Raw genomic sequence first — 15,219 nt, 5'->3', positions numbered from 1 at the left:
AGCAAATTCGGAATGAGCGGTTGGGCTCACGGCCCAATATTCTGCATTGAACTTTGACCCTTATCTAGTGTGATGAACCCAAGTGAAGAATGGTCACATCCGCAGCGGATATGAGAGGCTTATGTTTTTATCCATAAATCGACTGACAGCATGATCCCAGTCCGTCGACGAGAGCCAGCCAGGAAGAAAGTAATCAAAGTAGATGATGCATCTAGTTCACGCGGTGTGGATCCCGATATTTCTCGTCTTGATGTCAATCCTGGAGTCCGAGCTTTCTCTTGATATCAACACCGATGAAGGTGGATACTCGTTGACAGTCGAGCCCTCACCTAGCCGACAGGCTACTTGCAAATCCAGACTGCCATCCAAATGTTGAAGCCGTGCATGTTCCTGATCTGGATGCACTAGGTCACTTACTGCGACAAGTCAATTCAAACAGAGGTGCTTTTGGATTTCAGCCTTTCCCGGATATAGATATCTACATACTTAATCAAGGGCTCAATATCAGGAATTGGAGAACTAATGACTATGAAACTACCGGGCTAACCTGCCCATATGTGGCATTTTATTCAACACATTCATCACCCTATCACGCCAGAGTACACCATAGAATACGTAAGAGCACATGGATCTCTCACTTGGTACAAAAACAAATCAACTCTCATCCATATTCTATGCAGATTAGCTTCCGAATTTCGGCACATAGATCTCAAACACCTGTACCCTCATTGGCTGCCGACCAATCTGCATTTGTCATCCTCGATGATTAATTGCACGTGACCATCAAATTGCGTCAGAGTCGGACCCCCGGCGCCTCGTCAACTTTCTTAAACATATTTGTACATAGAACTCTGCCTTTCATATTTTGACACTCCATCTTCAGATATGTCTGTGAGCTCTACATCTACAAGCATGCTCCGGCGCGCATTGCGTGGCACCCGGTTGACGTCCGTCTCCGATGCCTGCGCCCGTACTGTGAGGCCCGTGGCCTTCGCGCCCTCCAGGACCGTGGCCAGCGCCGCTCGTCTTCCCACAATTACAGCCTCAGAGATTCGTCGCCGGCCAACGGTACGACCCTACCAACAACCCATGGCGCAAAGTGGTGTTGTTGGGTCACCATCCAGCAAACGGACGATCTTTATCCAGACCGAAAATACCCCGAACCCCGATGTGAGTTATTTGTTCTGTAAAAGATGTCCAGCGATTCTAACGGCCCATTCAGGCTTTGAAATTCATTCCCAATTCTCGCGTTCTCCCCGAGGACTTTCCTACCTCCTTCCTTGAATACCTTTCTCCCCGCGCCACTCTCGCTCCGCCGCACCCTTCTCCTCTTGCCGCCAAGCTGCTTGACTCAGAAGGTGTCACATCAGTCTTCTACGGGCCTGATTTCATCACTGTGACCAAGGCCTCCGATGCGAACTGGGCGCACATCAAGCCCGAGGTGTTCAGCCTGATCACGCAGGCCGTGACCGCGGGCGAGACTATCGTCTCCGTTGTGGAGGGCTCCTCCGCTGACAGCGCCGAAGGCGGCGCGGATGACTCCCTTGCTTATAATGAAGATGATGACGAGGTGGTCGGTATGATCAAGGAGCTTTTGGAGACGCGCATTCGCCCGGCTATCCAGGAGGACGGTGGAGATATCGAGCTGAGGGGATTCGAGGATGGTATTGTCATGCTGAAGCTGCGTGGTGCTTGCCGTACCTGCGATTCCAGCACGGTGACGCTCAAGAATGGTATTGAGTCGATGTTGATGCACTATGTGAGTAACTCTATTCCTGCCTTTATACTGTCTAAGTACTAATCTTGATTGAACAGATTGAGGAAGTCAAGGGTGTTGAGCAGGTCATGGATGAGGAAGAGGTGGTCTCGATGCACGAGTTTGCTCGCTTCGAGGAGAAGCTGCGCCAGCAGAAGGGCGCTGCGGCTACTGCCGGCTCTTCGCTGGACAGTGCACCGTAAATGGATGCACTTGCTTGCTGCACATTTTATGTGATGGCCCGAGGCCCTCGTCATTGCGATCTTCAAACCAAAACTGTACAATATTTACATCCAGCGATACCTCTCGTTAATTGACTTAACAGTGCCAGCGTTCTATGTACGCTATCGCTCCGCTATGAATTCGTAGAAAATCTACGGTAGAAAATGTGACCGGGCCTATTAGTTCTAGACCTATGTTCGTCTCATACAAACAAAGCGATGATCTAGATGAGTCTAGTCAGCGTAGAGGGGAAACTGGACAAAGCCCACTTCGCGGGGATTTGATCAGGCGGGGGAGCTTCCATTTCCGTCCCGGGCCAGTGAGACGCCTTCAACGCCTTCAACGCCCCTCTTTGTCCCCGTCCACATGTGCAGCAACGACCTAGATTTCCTTCGCGTCCTGGAATATGAGACCATGATGGAGTGGCGGGACATGCTTGCACGATACCAGCCCACTTACGTCAACAACCAGTTCCAGAGCTGCACGAATCTGGTGGTCATCGAATGATGCAGAGGGAACCGGAGGCTCGGGGAAGCAGATGATTCGCGTCCGTGGCAGTAATGGAAGTCATGGAGTCAAGGGTGAAATTAGGTTGGTGCCGGGGGGGGAAAAAGCCATTTCGCCCAGGGTATCTCTTTCTGTGTCACGGATTCTGTGGTACCGTGAAGTTGATCGATGGACGGGGATGTGCAAAGTAGCCACTCCTCAGTCGTAGGGAAGAAGACCCCGAAAAGTCCGATCGACCCTGAACGCTCGACCACGGGCGGGGGGCCGATGCATGAGCTCTCCCCGCAAAAAGTCGAAAAGTCGAAAAAAGTAGAAAAGCACGGGGACATGAGAACGCCAATGCAGAAGACGAGGATGGACCCAGCGCGACCACGCCGATTGGATGCATCCCTACGAGGACAATGATGCGGCAATCCGGGGTACGTGATCCAGGTGACCTTGAATGACTTCATGACACCCTGGCTCGCATACCCTGACCTCCCTACAGGACACCTCCATACACCCCCATACTCACTACCCCGCAAGTGTGCGACCCGATGCATGGGCCGTGTGCTGACAGGGGCTGCATCCCGTTGTGGTCCTCGCTTCATAAACCCCGCCAGACGATCGGCTTCGACCTCCCTCGAGAGACCCGCACGACCCAGACTAACCCTATATGGGGCGTAGTGGCACCCTCCCTTGGGAGGTGGGTTAAAGGCCTTGGCCAGTGATGCGCTGCGGAATGTAGGCCACTAGGCCCACTGGTATATCGTAGAATCAAAGTTGAAGCAGAGTTGTACCAGTTGTAGCACGCCGTGGAATCACCTTGTGGTCCGTGTCCCCTGAGCATCAATTCGGGGCGACGTTGCCAGATCCGTCACTCCACCTTTTCCCCCGCCTTCTCCTCATTCTTCTTTCTTTCTTCTTCGCACTCCCCCTTTAATTCATCGACATGCACCGCCCTTGAAGGGTTTCGGTTGCTCTGCACTGCCCATCTTTTTCCCTCTAGAGTTGAGACGTGAGAAGCGAGAAGTGAGAAGCAAGAAGCAAGAAGCAAGAAGCAAGAAACGAGAAGCGAGACGTGAGAAGACAGACTAAAAAGACGAGTCGCGTGAGGTAGAGAGATCCGAGAATCCCGTTCGTTCTTCCTCCTACTCGAATTCGCGCACAACTGCAAAGTCCAAATTCGAACGTCACAAGTCCCAGTCCCAAAAGTCCGCATCCGTTCGCCCCGGAACCGCGGTCGCTTCGACTACCCTCGAGTCTTCTGACGAGACCCACGATCCCGCGCATCTGCTTCTGGATAGATTTCCTGCCATCTATTAGAGTGGTGAGTCGCCTTTCGGGGTTTCCCCTCCTTGCGACAGCTACTCACATCTGGGGAATCTTGGCAGACACGATTACGATTACGATCTCCTTTCCCTCTGATTTTTTACCCCGATACAAGGCGTGTGAGACTCGGGTCACGGTAAACTCTAGATTATTGTCTTTACAAGGTACGTTGGTCATACTCCGAGCTTCGTGTCGTCTCTGCTTTCTGCTCTCTGCTTTCTGCTCTCTGCTCCTTGGCCCGCATTCTGCGGGATATGCGACAGGAGAGCTCCACGCTGGGGGTCGGCAGTGTGTCGCGTGCAACCTGCGGACTTTGTCATTCTCTAGCCTTCCGTGCCTCCTGAACCCATGCGAGATACTGGACACGATGTGGGTAGGCCATGCGCTACTGCAGCGCGTTGAAACAGTCGGAGCCCCCGCTTTGTCACGATGAGGCTCAGTCATGCCACCCACACGTGCTCCCCTCGAGACATCAGGATTCTCTCCCTCTTTCTTGCCTTTCTCTTTACACATTATCTACTTCTTTCTTTTTCATGACCGCTGATGTCGCTCAATCCAGTGCTGCGCATACCGCATCCCACCAGCCGTCCCTCGTGTCGTCGAAAGATCGAGGTTGGCTATTAATCTCCAACTTCAGGCGCGTGAAACAAAGACTGGTGCTTTGTCGCGTGTGTTCGACTTAGCCCGATTTGCTTATACAACGCCTTTTTACGCCTTAGTCCGCAATACAAGTAAGTCTGCGCCTTGTCCTTCCTCACGTTCACCTCTTTCCTGCGCATGTCACATTCCTAGCGGATTCGCCTCTTTGCAGAACTAGATGCACTGGGTTATACTGGTCGCTCTCATGAATATCGTCTTTCTTTGGCAATTTGCTGGACGTGCGCTGACCATATCAGTATTCATATCACAATCATGTCTACGCCATCTAGCAAACAAACCTCCGCAATGCAGTCAAATACCCCTCCTGTGTCTGCAACAAATGCCACTGCCAGGTTCGAGAGAAGCCACCCCGGAGTACGCCGTTCCACACCCGACTCAGAAGCGCTGGCTTCTTCAGACGATGACGGAGAGCATGCGCAACTCCACACCATTACCGCGCCTCAAACCAAACCGGTTCGTCGCACATCATGGCTGAATGAGGTACCGCTTGCAGTCCAACGGAAGCACTCTCTGCCCGGAGGCCCTCTGACTGGTGGTCCGTCGAACCCTGCAAGCCCGTCAACTGATCAGGCTCCTTGGGCAACAAACCCCAGTCCTGGGCTGAGCGGGTCTTTCAACTGGAATCAAACCGGGAACGGCTCTTTCCCATGGAGCACGGGGATTTGGAACAATCCTGATTCTCGCAAGGAACCACCACCCCGTCTTTCTGAAATCGTGCCCTCCCCGACCATGACCAACCCTCCCCCCGCGCCTGGTTCCATCGGCGACGAAATACTGAGTCCCATCACTCGAACTATCTCCGGGGAATCGGCGATTCCATTCCAGATCCCACTACACCCAACTCCCAAGACATATCGCTCCCAGTCTTACTCTGTCGGTCAAATGGATTCGGAGTACCTAGGCATGATGGCGAACAAGCCCGGTGCGAGCGCTGCGTATCCGGGTAGTCGCTCTCGGGGTCCTGGACAGATGTCTTCTGGTCAGCCGAGAGCGTCACGACCGAGCGTGCTTGGTGAGCTTGGATATGATCCTGCTATGCTTGGCCGCGTCCGTGAGGACGACGACGGTGACGAAAGTCTGAATGGCTCCGAAGGTGATATGAACTACTCTGCCACCCAGGCCCGGACCATCGAGCAGCTGGCGCGCGAGAACGCACTTCTTCGTCAAGCTGCTGCTGCGGGTCAGATAGACAACCGGTATCGTGATCGAGCAAATTCCTCTGCTTCTGCCACTGGAGCTCACTCGCTTCATCGTATCAGAGGTGGTGTTCCAGAAGAGCAGGGGAATGTTGAGGACTTGGACGAATTGCGCGATATCCCTGGCTACGGCAACATGCGCAGCAACACAAGACGACGATTCTCCGAGCACTCGGCCAACCTCGAGCAACAATTCCAATCTTTCCCGTCCCCGTTGGAGAATCGTGCACTTGAGAGTGTCCGCAAGGCTCATTGGCAGACATCGCTCGGATTCAACGGCGCCGCAGACATACCCCAGAGCCGTCGCCATTCGTTTGCCGATATCCCAATGCGCCATGCTTCTGTTGGCTCTACTGATTCGCATTCCACGGTTACTCCTCGGGCTGGGCTCGGAGACCACGATGATGGCTATGGCAACATCGACTACTCTAATCCAAACCCATCGGTGCAGGCCCGTAAGTCTGACTATCTATCCTGCGTGTCGCACATCTCTGACTGTTATCCAGAATATTACTCTCGCGAGCAAACACTGCGGGCTGATGGATCGTCTGGTCTGCCCTCTTCCCTCAATCAATATGCGATGTCTGGCGCCTATGGTCGTCAACCGCCAGCCCTGTCCCATGCCCATCAAAACCAGCTACTCTACATTGTGACATTTAAATGCCACCGCGCCGATGTATTTTACATTCAAGAGGATACTGGCTTGCAGGTGAAGGCAGGCGATCTCGTCATTGTCGAGGCTGATCGTGGTACGGACCTGGGTACTGTGGAGCATGCAAACATCTCGCTCCAGAAGGCCCGAGAGCTCAAACAGAAGTATGCCGATGAGCACTACAGATGGCTCATGATGTTCTCCCGACAGGGACAAATGGAAGGTTCGAATGTGGCTTCTTCGGGTATCAACAGCCGCAGCGCTACAGGCGGCATGGGTCCTCATGCTCATGGGGCGCAAGAGCCTACCACAGAAATCAAGCCAAAGCTTATCAAGCGCCTCGCACAGAACCATGAGATTCTGACTTTGCGCGACAAGGAGGGTAATGAGGCCAAAGCGAAGAGAGTCTGCCAGCAAAAGGTCGCTGAACATCGACTGAACATGGAGATTCTTGATGCCGAGTTCCAAATGTACGGTTTGGTTCCTAATTCATCTTTGAGAATATCAAACTAATCGCTAAACAGGGACTGGAAGAAGCTTACCTTCTACTACTTCGCGGACTCCTATATCAACTTCAACTCGTTGGTCACGGACTTGTTCAAGATCTACAAGACCAGGATCTGGATGTCTGCAATTAACCCTGCTTCCTTTGTGACGCCGCCAACTGCTGGCCTGCAAGGTACGGGCGCAATCAGCAACCCGCTTTACAACCAGGACGCACCGCCCTCCGAGCGCCGCCACCAGCCCGACGGTCGTCCTTTCGGCGGGCGAGACGGTGCTGATGCCGGCCACGAGGGAATGCCCAACCCGGGCATGCTTCGCGCCCCATTTACAGATTCCTACCAACCATTCGCCCAACCAGCCCGTCAAGACGCGCAGCCTGACCCCTTTGCCCCATACTCGCCCACCAGCTACGGCCCTCTGGAGACAGGCTTCTCTGACTTCTCAGGCGGTGCAGGCACTAACGGTGCCCGCATGCACCCAGCTCAAACGGAGTGGGTTGGCCGATTCCAGGGCCTATCACTCAACTCTTAAATCACCTTCCTCCCCTGTACAATCGAATACCTCCCACCCTCACCTTCCTCTCCCCCTTCACCCTCACCTCCACTTACCCTCTCACGAAAGAGATAACCTTCTAGACCCGTTCTATTATTTCTGATTTCACTCATTTCTTATTCTCCAAATCTGCTTTTCCGCGAAAGAATGTTTGTTCCCGGGCCCCGTGAAATTTATTACTGTTTACTTCCACCTTTTCCTGCGCTCTGTGCCCCGTGTACTACTGAAGTTAGAATCCATACCCCGGGCCGTTCGCACGCTCGCACACTCTTTACTGTTTCTGATTTTCTTTTCTTGTTTTTATCCTAATAGATGAGGAGGATCGCATGGTGTGAATAATCCAAGGCTGTGTTGCGCTGTGCGCTGGGCTTGATGTCTAAACAATTTTTTGCGTTAAAAAGATCCGGTCCTATCTTCGTTTAGTCAATGATATTGTGTTTTGTTTTCTCTTTTTCTTTGACTTTCATTCTTTGCTTGGGGATTTGATTTAAAGATTGGTATTATGAAGGATTCTTTTATTTCTTTGTGCTTTTGTGCTTTTGTGCTTTTGACTGTTCTATGCTATACAAATTGTCCGAGAGGGCAGGGGTTGGAGATTAAAACTAAGTACACAGGTCGAGCAAAATGATATTCAAGATTTTTTGCATAGACCTTGAGCTACGTGATAGGTAAAAGTTGTAGCAAGAATCAGCATAGAGTTGGGTCTGGACCGGATCGTAGTGATATTGTTTGTCATTGGTACGGCTTCTATCCGATATTCATGTAGCTCGTGGACATGGCATCGGGTACGTCTCGAGAATGTACAAGCTTTCTGTGGATTCGACACGGACTGGGATTTGATATTTGCCCAATAGATGAAGAGTGTCCTGTGAGCTCGAGGTTGCGGGCACATGGCATATCCATGGTGCCAGTGGACCGAGCTTCAATCTTAGGCAGAATATGACCGTCCAAAGTACTCCAGGATACGTCCAAATGATGAACAAGGTCAGTAGCCGGAGCAGAGTTGAGTTGGGTCGGAACTTGGGGGGTTTTTTCCATCCGATTCTTCAAATGTCACACTACACCAGTCAGCACTCCCCCAATGACCTCACGAAGAAGACCCACCTCAAGCAAACTTGTCGTGCTTCCCCTTAACCTTAACATCAAGCATCTCCTCATGGAAATTGCCCTCCTTCCTGGCCTTCCGTAACCTCCTCACATCATCCTCATTCAACGTCCTCCCAACAATCCCCTCCAATTCCTTCTTACTAATTTTCTCATAAGCCTTCGACTCCTTATTTGCCCTCAGCTTCGGCTTGAACCGCGCCTGCATGCGGATTCGCAAAGTCGTCTCAAATGAGATCACAGTTGCATCCCCACGGATTTCGACGCCTCCAGACGCCTTCGCACTCTCTTTGACACACAAAAAGGTCTCGGAGTCACCGCCACGCGTTTGTAACGAGAAAGTGCCGGGGATATCAGGGGATGGGATCGCAATGAAGGATTCGTAATGGCTAACGGCGGCGGCAGTCGCGCTGAAGAGACCGTGGCTATCGCAGCTCAAGTACCTAGCAGGAATTAGTCAATTGATCTATCTATCAAAAGTAGACACTTGAGTACTTACTTCCCATGGTGTCCCTTAAAGCTAAAAGACTCCGTGCCTGCAACCCTTGTCGCAACCCAGACCTGTCGCACATCGTGCGGTTCCGCTGTCCCAGGGTCCCCCTCGACTAGATTCTCAAGAACACTAGCAAAAACCACTCCGTTTGCATCACTTGCAATGCATGTCGGCTCGTCGGAAGGAAGGACCAGCACGATCGGACCGGCGATGTCGCTGGGTGCGTCGGCCGAGACCCAGCTTTGGTCTTCCGGGTTATCGTCGGCGTCAGGCGCGTCTGTTTTGCGAGTCTTGGGTGCCTTTTCGCTGTCTGGATCGCGCTGCTTGCGTTTTTTAGGCTTGTCGCCTTTGAATGTGAGGGGTTTGACCATGGTGGATGTGAGTTGGAGGAAGTTGCTGACGGACTGCGGAGATTGAGGTTCGAGGGCTTATCTCTTATCAGCTCTATCACCAGTTACCTCGTGTCTGATTGTTTAATTACACGACTGTGTGAACTTCTATACTCAAGCTGGGTCAAAGGTACCTTGGAGAGGCTCCAAGGTCCTCACTTTGTTTCTCATAAAAAGCAGCAGAGCTCTGTTCATTCTGATTTGATCACCCTATCTACCAGGAATCTGGGGTAAGAACATGCTCGCATCTCTCGTCGTAAATCATGCCTTTCAAGCACAATTTTCTGTATCTGTTTAGTCGAAGGTGATGGTAATCTTAATAGCGGTCTTATTGCACAATCTTTGAGATCAAACAAGTCATTACAGACCGACCTAACGCCTGTAGATTTCTCAGGCCGGGCCCGTCCTATAGTAAGTCGGATAGAATAGTAGCTGTACGCAGAACCCGCTTTTGCCTGGCTCTCAGAAGGGGATAGAGGATCGAATCGGAATCACATAGCCTGTCATTTGGTTTTCAGCTTAGCGTACTTGTCTATTCCAAGCTTCCACCTTAAGTCAATTTTGTCTGGCCCCATAATTATCCAGCACAGGGAGATTGCGCATGTACACAATGATCACCGTCATTGAGACGTTTGGTCTCCTCCTGTCGGGACCGCTACTGGCCGCCTTGATTCGGGAGGGACTGATTCATGGCAATGTGCGGTGGCTGGGCCTCCCATTTATTGTGGCTGGGGCAATGGGTGTCTTGGTGGCTGTTACGATTTCGTGTATTAATCTGCCAGCACACGCGAAGGGAGGAGAGTCTGAGGATCTAGAAGATAGTTCGGTCATTGCTGGTTAGCATTTGGGGTGTATCTTAAATATACTTGGGTAGATCTTCGAGAATAGATACTGGCACTCCTGGTCGACTTGCGGTATAAGCCGACGCTAGAAGGAAGGCGAGTTAATACAACGTCTTCAGAATCCAGACTACAGCTCAGAAATGAGCGGCCGAACTCAACCAAGTCCAATCTCACGACCGCCGCTACTATGCGATCCAAAGGCAATTGACCCAATGTAGCACTAGAGATCAGGGAATCAACCGTCCTTGCCCCAATAGCCCCGTGTAGCAGTGTGGGTACGCGACACGGGATTATTAAGCCATCACTTTATGGCTCAAGTGTTTTTTAAGATTCTTTCGCAGCATCAAGATAAGGTGGGGGCCAACACCTAGCTGGACATCTTTCAAAAGTCTCACCTTACACCTTTAGGCCTCCCGAATAAAGGTTCCTGAAAGTACCCCAAGATGAGCTCTTTTCTCACAACCCTCGGTCTCCGCGGCGCCTCCGCCACAGCCATTCCAAACTACGCCCCCGCATTCGTAGGCTTCCACTTCCTCTACGCCTATGGTGTCCTTTCCTCCCGAACCCTGAAACAATGGTACGGCATCGACCACAACGCCTCACCACGCGAAGATCTCGCAAAATACGGCGAGGCAGCCGTGCGCGAGGGAAAGATCACACGGAGACAACTCGATATGTTGAAGCGGAATGAGTCGGCCCATGCGAACTCGGTTGAGAATTTCTCGCTTTTGGTCGCGAGTTTGCTCTTTGCTAGTCATGCCGGTGTTTCGGCGGGGATTATTAATGCGGCTGGACTGTCTTATACTGTTGCGAGAATCTGTTATGGGGCGGTTTATATTCTGATTGATCACCCGGAGTGGAGCCAATTGAGGGGCTTGTGTTGGTGGTGGGGAAATGTGAGCTGTTTGGTTTTGCTTTGGAAGGCCGGGAGGTTACTTGCTGTTTAGTGTAGGTATCAGTGCCATATAGTCTCATAGGATTCTTGAAAGCATTACAATATGCTCGTCTAACATCTCATACAAGGTAAAACAAAACGTCCTGTTTCAGGAGCTGGTGACAATCTTCAGGGTAGACTGCAAAGGAAGTTTCCTGCTCGACGATCCAACATGGAACTTGTATTCTCCAGTCTGAAGCTGCCACTTCTGAGCAACGACATCCCAGCTGCTGAGGTCACGACGAGTCAAGGGGAAAGTAACCTTGACTGAGCCACCGGCGGGGATCTGAACTTTGTCGAATCCACGAAGTTGCTTAACAGGGCCTCCTGGGATACCGAGGTAGAGCTGGGCGACTTCGGCGCCTGATCTGCTTCCGGTGTTTTTCACAGTAGCGGTGACGGTAGCGACGGTCTCCCACAGGTCCACAGCTCCGCCCTGCTCGACAGCACCGGAGGGATAAGCAGCGATGCCATTCTTCACAGAAGAGACATGGAGGTCAGAGAAAGAGAAGGTGGTGTATGAAAGACCAAAGCCGAACTCATAGCGAGGAGCAATGTCGTGCTTATCGAAGTAACGGTAGTCAGTGTAAACACCTTCAGTGAAGTCGTCCTGAGGGAAGAGTCCGTAGGGGGTGACAGCCTCGGTATGGTAGAGGGAAAAGTAGTCGGACTCATTTTTAGCCACAGTGTAGGGAAGCTTGCCGCTGAAGTTCTCGTCGCCGTAAAGCAGAGACACCAGAGCACGGCCAGAGTCCTGACCGGGAAGGTGAGCGAAGACAATGGCAGTGACATTGGGGTTTTCTGTGAACTGGTCGACCAGACGGGTACCGGCGTTGTGAATGACTACGATGGTGTTGGAGCAGGTCCTTGCCACCTTGTTGACAAGCTCATCCGAGTAGTCATCGTGAAGACCAGACCGATCCAGGCCTTCAGTAGCGAATGCATTGATGAAGACGAGGCAGGCATCTGAAGCCTCCATTAATCCCATCATACTCGGGTTGTCGATAGTATCCCACATAACCACGGTGTTGTCCTCATAAGCCCGCTGCTGCAGAGCATCCAGAGGAGCACTCAGATACGGACCGCTGTTGGCACCGGATCCACCACCAACACTCAACGTACCATTGAAGGCCACCTGGTAGTCGTACGGCTCGTTAATCACGGTAGTAGAAAATGCATCGCCAATCTGGAAGATTGCCGGTGAGTAACCCAGTTGCCAGGGGTTCCCTGTGAGAGACTGTCCGTTAGACATGTACATGTCGGGGGCTTTGGCGTCATAGCCAAAGACGGAGATGAGCTTCGGCGACACAAGGGGCAGAGCGTTCTTCGTGTTCTTAACCAACACGTGGCCCTCAACGGCACCGTCGAAGATAGTGGGCTTTGCGTCGCGGGTGAGGGCATTCACAATAGTATGAGGCTCGCTAGTATTGTATGGCATACCCACGCCAGGTGCAGGGTAACTCGACTCGTCCTGGCCCATCTGATACCAGGCTGCGATGATACTAATTTTAGGTTAGTGGTAGCTTTGCTATAGTCGTTTCAATACTTACCGGGTTGCCATATCGGTTAGACGAGACTCGGAAACAGTGCCGTTGGTGATAGCTTCAGTGAGGTTGTCGCCCCAGAAGGACCCGCTATTGGGCATTGCCATATCAAGACCGGCTTGAGCCGCTGCCACCCCAGAGTGTTGGGCATACCAATCCGTCACGACGAATCCATTGAAGCCGAGTTCGGTCTTGAGGAGTCCGTTGAGGGTCTTGCTGTTTTGGCAGCCGTAAGAGTTGTTGACGCGGTTGTATGAGCACCTAAGATTATGTCAGTCTGTATCTTGTGTAGCTCGTTGAAGGTATATCGAACATGATATTGCCAGTTCCTGCTTTGAGAGCATCCTGGAAAGGCCAAAGATACAGCTCGTGCATTGTCTTATCATCGATGTTGCTGGAAACCGATTGGACGGTCTCATTGTTTGAGTTGGTGGTAGGGTTGCGGTACAATTCTTGTTCGTTGGCAATGAAATGCTGTAGTCATTTCCATTAGTATCGCTGTTCATATTTGGATGGTTTTTGTAAACCAAATGCAGGTCACTCACCTTGACACTGGTGATCACACCCTGGCCTTGCACACCCTCCACGGTAGCAGCACCAAGTACACCGTCCAGGTAAGGGTCATTGGACATGCCTTCGATAGTTAGCCAGGGTACCTATATGTATTCGGGAATACCGACCTTCCCAGTTACGACCGCCCGTCGTAGTTCTTCCCAGAGGCCCAACAACAGGACCCAGAGCCACCTGGACACCCTTCTTCCTGAATTCACCACCCATATGATGGCCACGGTCAAGGGCAAGAGTCTTGTTCCAACTTTTCATCACACCAAGTCAGTTTTGTTTTCTCATTGCAAGTCTCGTATCACTTACCTGGCACCGACATGAAGACCACTTGGATAGCTGTTGACGAAGTCGGTGGTCCGAACACCATTGCCAGCATCCTGAAGACACAAGCCGGTGAAACCAAGACGAGGAATGGATGGAATGATTCCAGAGCACCCATTTTCCGTATTTGTAGCACCGAAGGTAAGATTATTCTGTAGTCTGTAAGCCTCCATGTAACTTCAATGGGCCCGATGCATAGACACCTTTTCTTCCAATGTCATCTTTGCAACCATAGCCGCAGCCTTGGAGTAAGCCTCGGCCCAGTCACCAGTACCCTTGCCAGACGCTGTCAAACATTAACATCAAAACACCCAAGCTAGACAATGCATGGACATACGCGACGGGTAGACGGCCTCAGACTGGCCATAGAAGTACGTATCGGAGGTAATATTCTCCTCGGCATGCCCAAGCCCACACACGGAGAGGATGGCTACCGCCAATCCAAGTTGCTTTGCAGAAACCATCATGAGGTCTACGCTTTGATCGATCTATGAGTCCGTGAGAAAAAAAGCAGTTCCGATAGAGGAAGCTCCCACTATATATACTATCCAGGTACTCCCCTCAGCACAGGGACTAAGAGCACGGCAACGCCTCATAGTCACCGGAGATACCATAGCCGACTGCGACGCAGGGTCGAAGGTAAGTGATCTTCCCTATTCATTTCCTTTCCTGTTGAGGTATGGATGATGGCCGAGTCGTCCATGCGCTATGTACCCCACGTCTGGCATTTTACAGTAACTCCCAGCATGGCGCTAGCTCCGTGCGTGTGATCGGGCCATGGAACTGATAGTCCGGGGCCATTGTGGAGAGGCCTCTCCCGCTACTAGTCAATTTTTGACTTTTTGTCTGGCTAAACTTCGGATGAATGCTTTCTTTGGTCCAGAGGCAAGCCACAATAGTACGCTGGATGCTTGGCTTAACGCGGCCTCGTACTTACAGTCGAGTAAGGTAAAATTTGGCATTCTTCTTGCTACGTGGGTTGGAAGGTAGACAAGTCAGGTCTATAGATCCACGCTGATGCATGGATCTGTGATCCTAGATTCAGAAAAGAAGAGATACATGAACGCTGCGCAATCACAACGGGTTTAATGCACCGGATAATAATCGGATGGTCCAAACTCTAGCCTACGTCCTCGAGCTTCTATAGGATTCCGGCTCAAACCCGAAATGCGGATGTTATGCAGATATGTGACGTGTGGGGAGAATGTGGGGCTGCAGCACGCGGGCCTGAATCGGGAATCTGGGGTTAGGCGGAAATGGAATAAATTGAGATGGGCACATATTAATTAAATCTCATTACCCGAATGTCTGCGTTACGTTACCTTCCTGAAGCCGCGGTGTACGGACTAGGATACACAACCGATTTCATTCCGTGGTTCAACCACAGTAGATTCTCGAGGCACGGGAGCTTAGCCTCATTTTACCCCAGGACGCCGACCCCGCAAGGAATTCCCCCAAGCACTCGGGGATGTGGACCTGGTTTCTCAAGCTACTTAGATGTGGAACGTGGTTGCGTATATAACGAAACCTGCTAAGCTATTTTGTACTAGTTCAAGGGCTGCACGGTTCGGCTGCGATCGAATTGGTCCCCAGCTCCGACGGATGGGGAAGATGCCGGGCGGGACCAGGTCAAGTGGGACACAAACAAATAACTCGGCATATATAGGC

General features: G+C 51.6%; 6 protein-coding genes across 6 annotated transcripts; 4 read left to right on the top strand and 2 right to left on the bottom strand.

The window, feature by feature from the left end:
* Window positions 1-885: 885 nt before the first annotated feature.
* N7443_002014 (NifU family protein) lies at window positions 886-1,959 on the top strand (the record flags this gene model as incomplete). The annotated part of the gene is made up of 3 exons (XM_056882070.1): window positions 886-1,170; window positions 1,223-1,759; window positions 1,816-1,959. The coding sequence occupies 3 exons, from the start codon at window positions 886-888 to the stop codon at window positions 1,957-1,959; spliced, it is 966 nt and encodes a 321-aa protein (XP_056743911.1).
* Window positions 1,960-4,708: 2,749 nt separating this feature from the next.
* N7443_002013 (PSP1 family protein) lies at window positions 4,709-7,339 on the top strand (the record flags this gene model as incomplete). The annotated part of the gene is made up of 3 exons (XM_056882069.1): window positions 4,709-6,107; window positions 6,159-6,774; window positions 6,829-7,339. The coding sequence occupies 3 exons, from the start codon at window positions 4,709-4,711 to the stop codon at window positions 7,337-7,339; spliced, it is 2,526 nt and encodes an 841-aa protein (XP_056743910.1).
* A 1,126-nt stretch (window positions 7,340-8,465) lies between these two features.
* N7443_002012 (uncharacterized protein) lies at window positions 8,466-9,328 on the bottom strand (the record flags this gene model as incomplete). The annotated part of the gene is made up of 2 exons (XM_056882068.1): window positions 8,466-8,907; window positions 8,964-9,328. 2 exons carry the CDS (start codon window positions 9,326-9,328, stop codon window positions 8,466-8,468), a joined length of 807 nt encoding a protein of 268 aa, XP_056743909.1.
* Window positions 9,329-9,956: 628 nt separating this feature from the next.
* On the top strand, window positions 9,957-10,187 carry N7443_002011 (uncharacterized protein; the record flags this gene model as incomplete). The annotated part of the gene is made up of 1 exon (XM_056882067.1): window positions 9,957-10,187. The coding sequence occupies one exon, from the start codon at window positions 9,957-9,959 to the stop codon at window positions 10,185-10,187; it is 231 nt and encodes a 76-aa protein (XP_056743908.1).
* A 444-nt stretch (window positions 10,188-10,631) lies between these two features.
* Window positions 10,632-11,135, top strand: N7443_002010 (MAPEG family protein; the record flags this gene model as incomplete). Its single annotated transcript, XM_056882066.1, has 1 exon — window positions 10,632-11,135. The coding sequence occupies one exon, from the start codon at window positions 10,632-10,634 to the stop codon at window positions 11,133-11,135; it is 504 nt and encodes a 167-aa protein (XP_056743907.1).
* A 96-nt stretch (window positions 11,136-11,231) lies between these two features.
* On the bottom strand, window positions 11,232-14,015 carry N7443_002009 (beta-glucosidase; the record flags this gene model as incomplete). The annotated part of the gene is made up of 8 exons (XM_056882065.1): window positions 11,232-12,624; window positions 12,673-12,927; window positions 12,980-13,140; window positions 13,212-13,300; window positions 13,347-13,480; window positions 13,537-13,703; window positions 13,755-13,837; window positions 13,889-14,015. The coding sequence occupies 8 exons, from the start codon at window positions 14,013-14,015 to the stop codon at window positions 11,232-11,234; spliced, it is 2,409 nt and encodes an 802-aa protein (XP_056743906.1).
* Between the last annotated feature and the right edge of the window lie 1,204 nt (window positions 14,016-15,219).

The sequence above is a fragment of the Penicillium atrosanguineum genome, assembly GCF_028827265.1.
Source record: "Penicillium atrosanguineum strain IBT 20685 chromosome Unknown utg000002l_segment0_segment0, whole genome shotgun sequence".
Classification (NCBI taxonomy): Eukaryota; Fungi; Ascomycota; class Eurotiomycetes; order Eurotiales; family Aspergillaceae; genus Penicillium; species Penicillium atrosanguineum.
The sequence above is the reverse complement of the archived record's forward strand: the minus strand, read 5'-3'. Positions and strand labels throughout refer to the sequence as shown.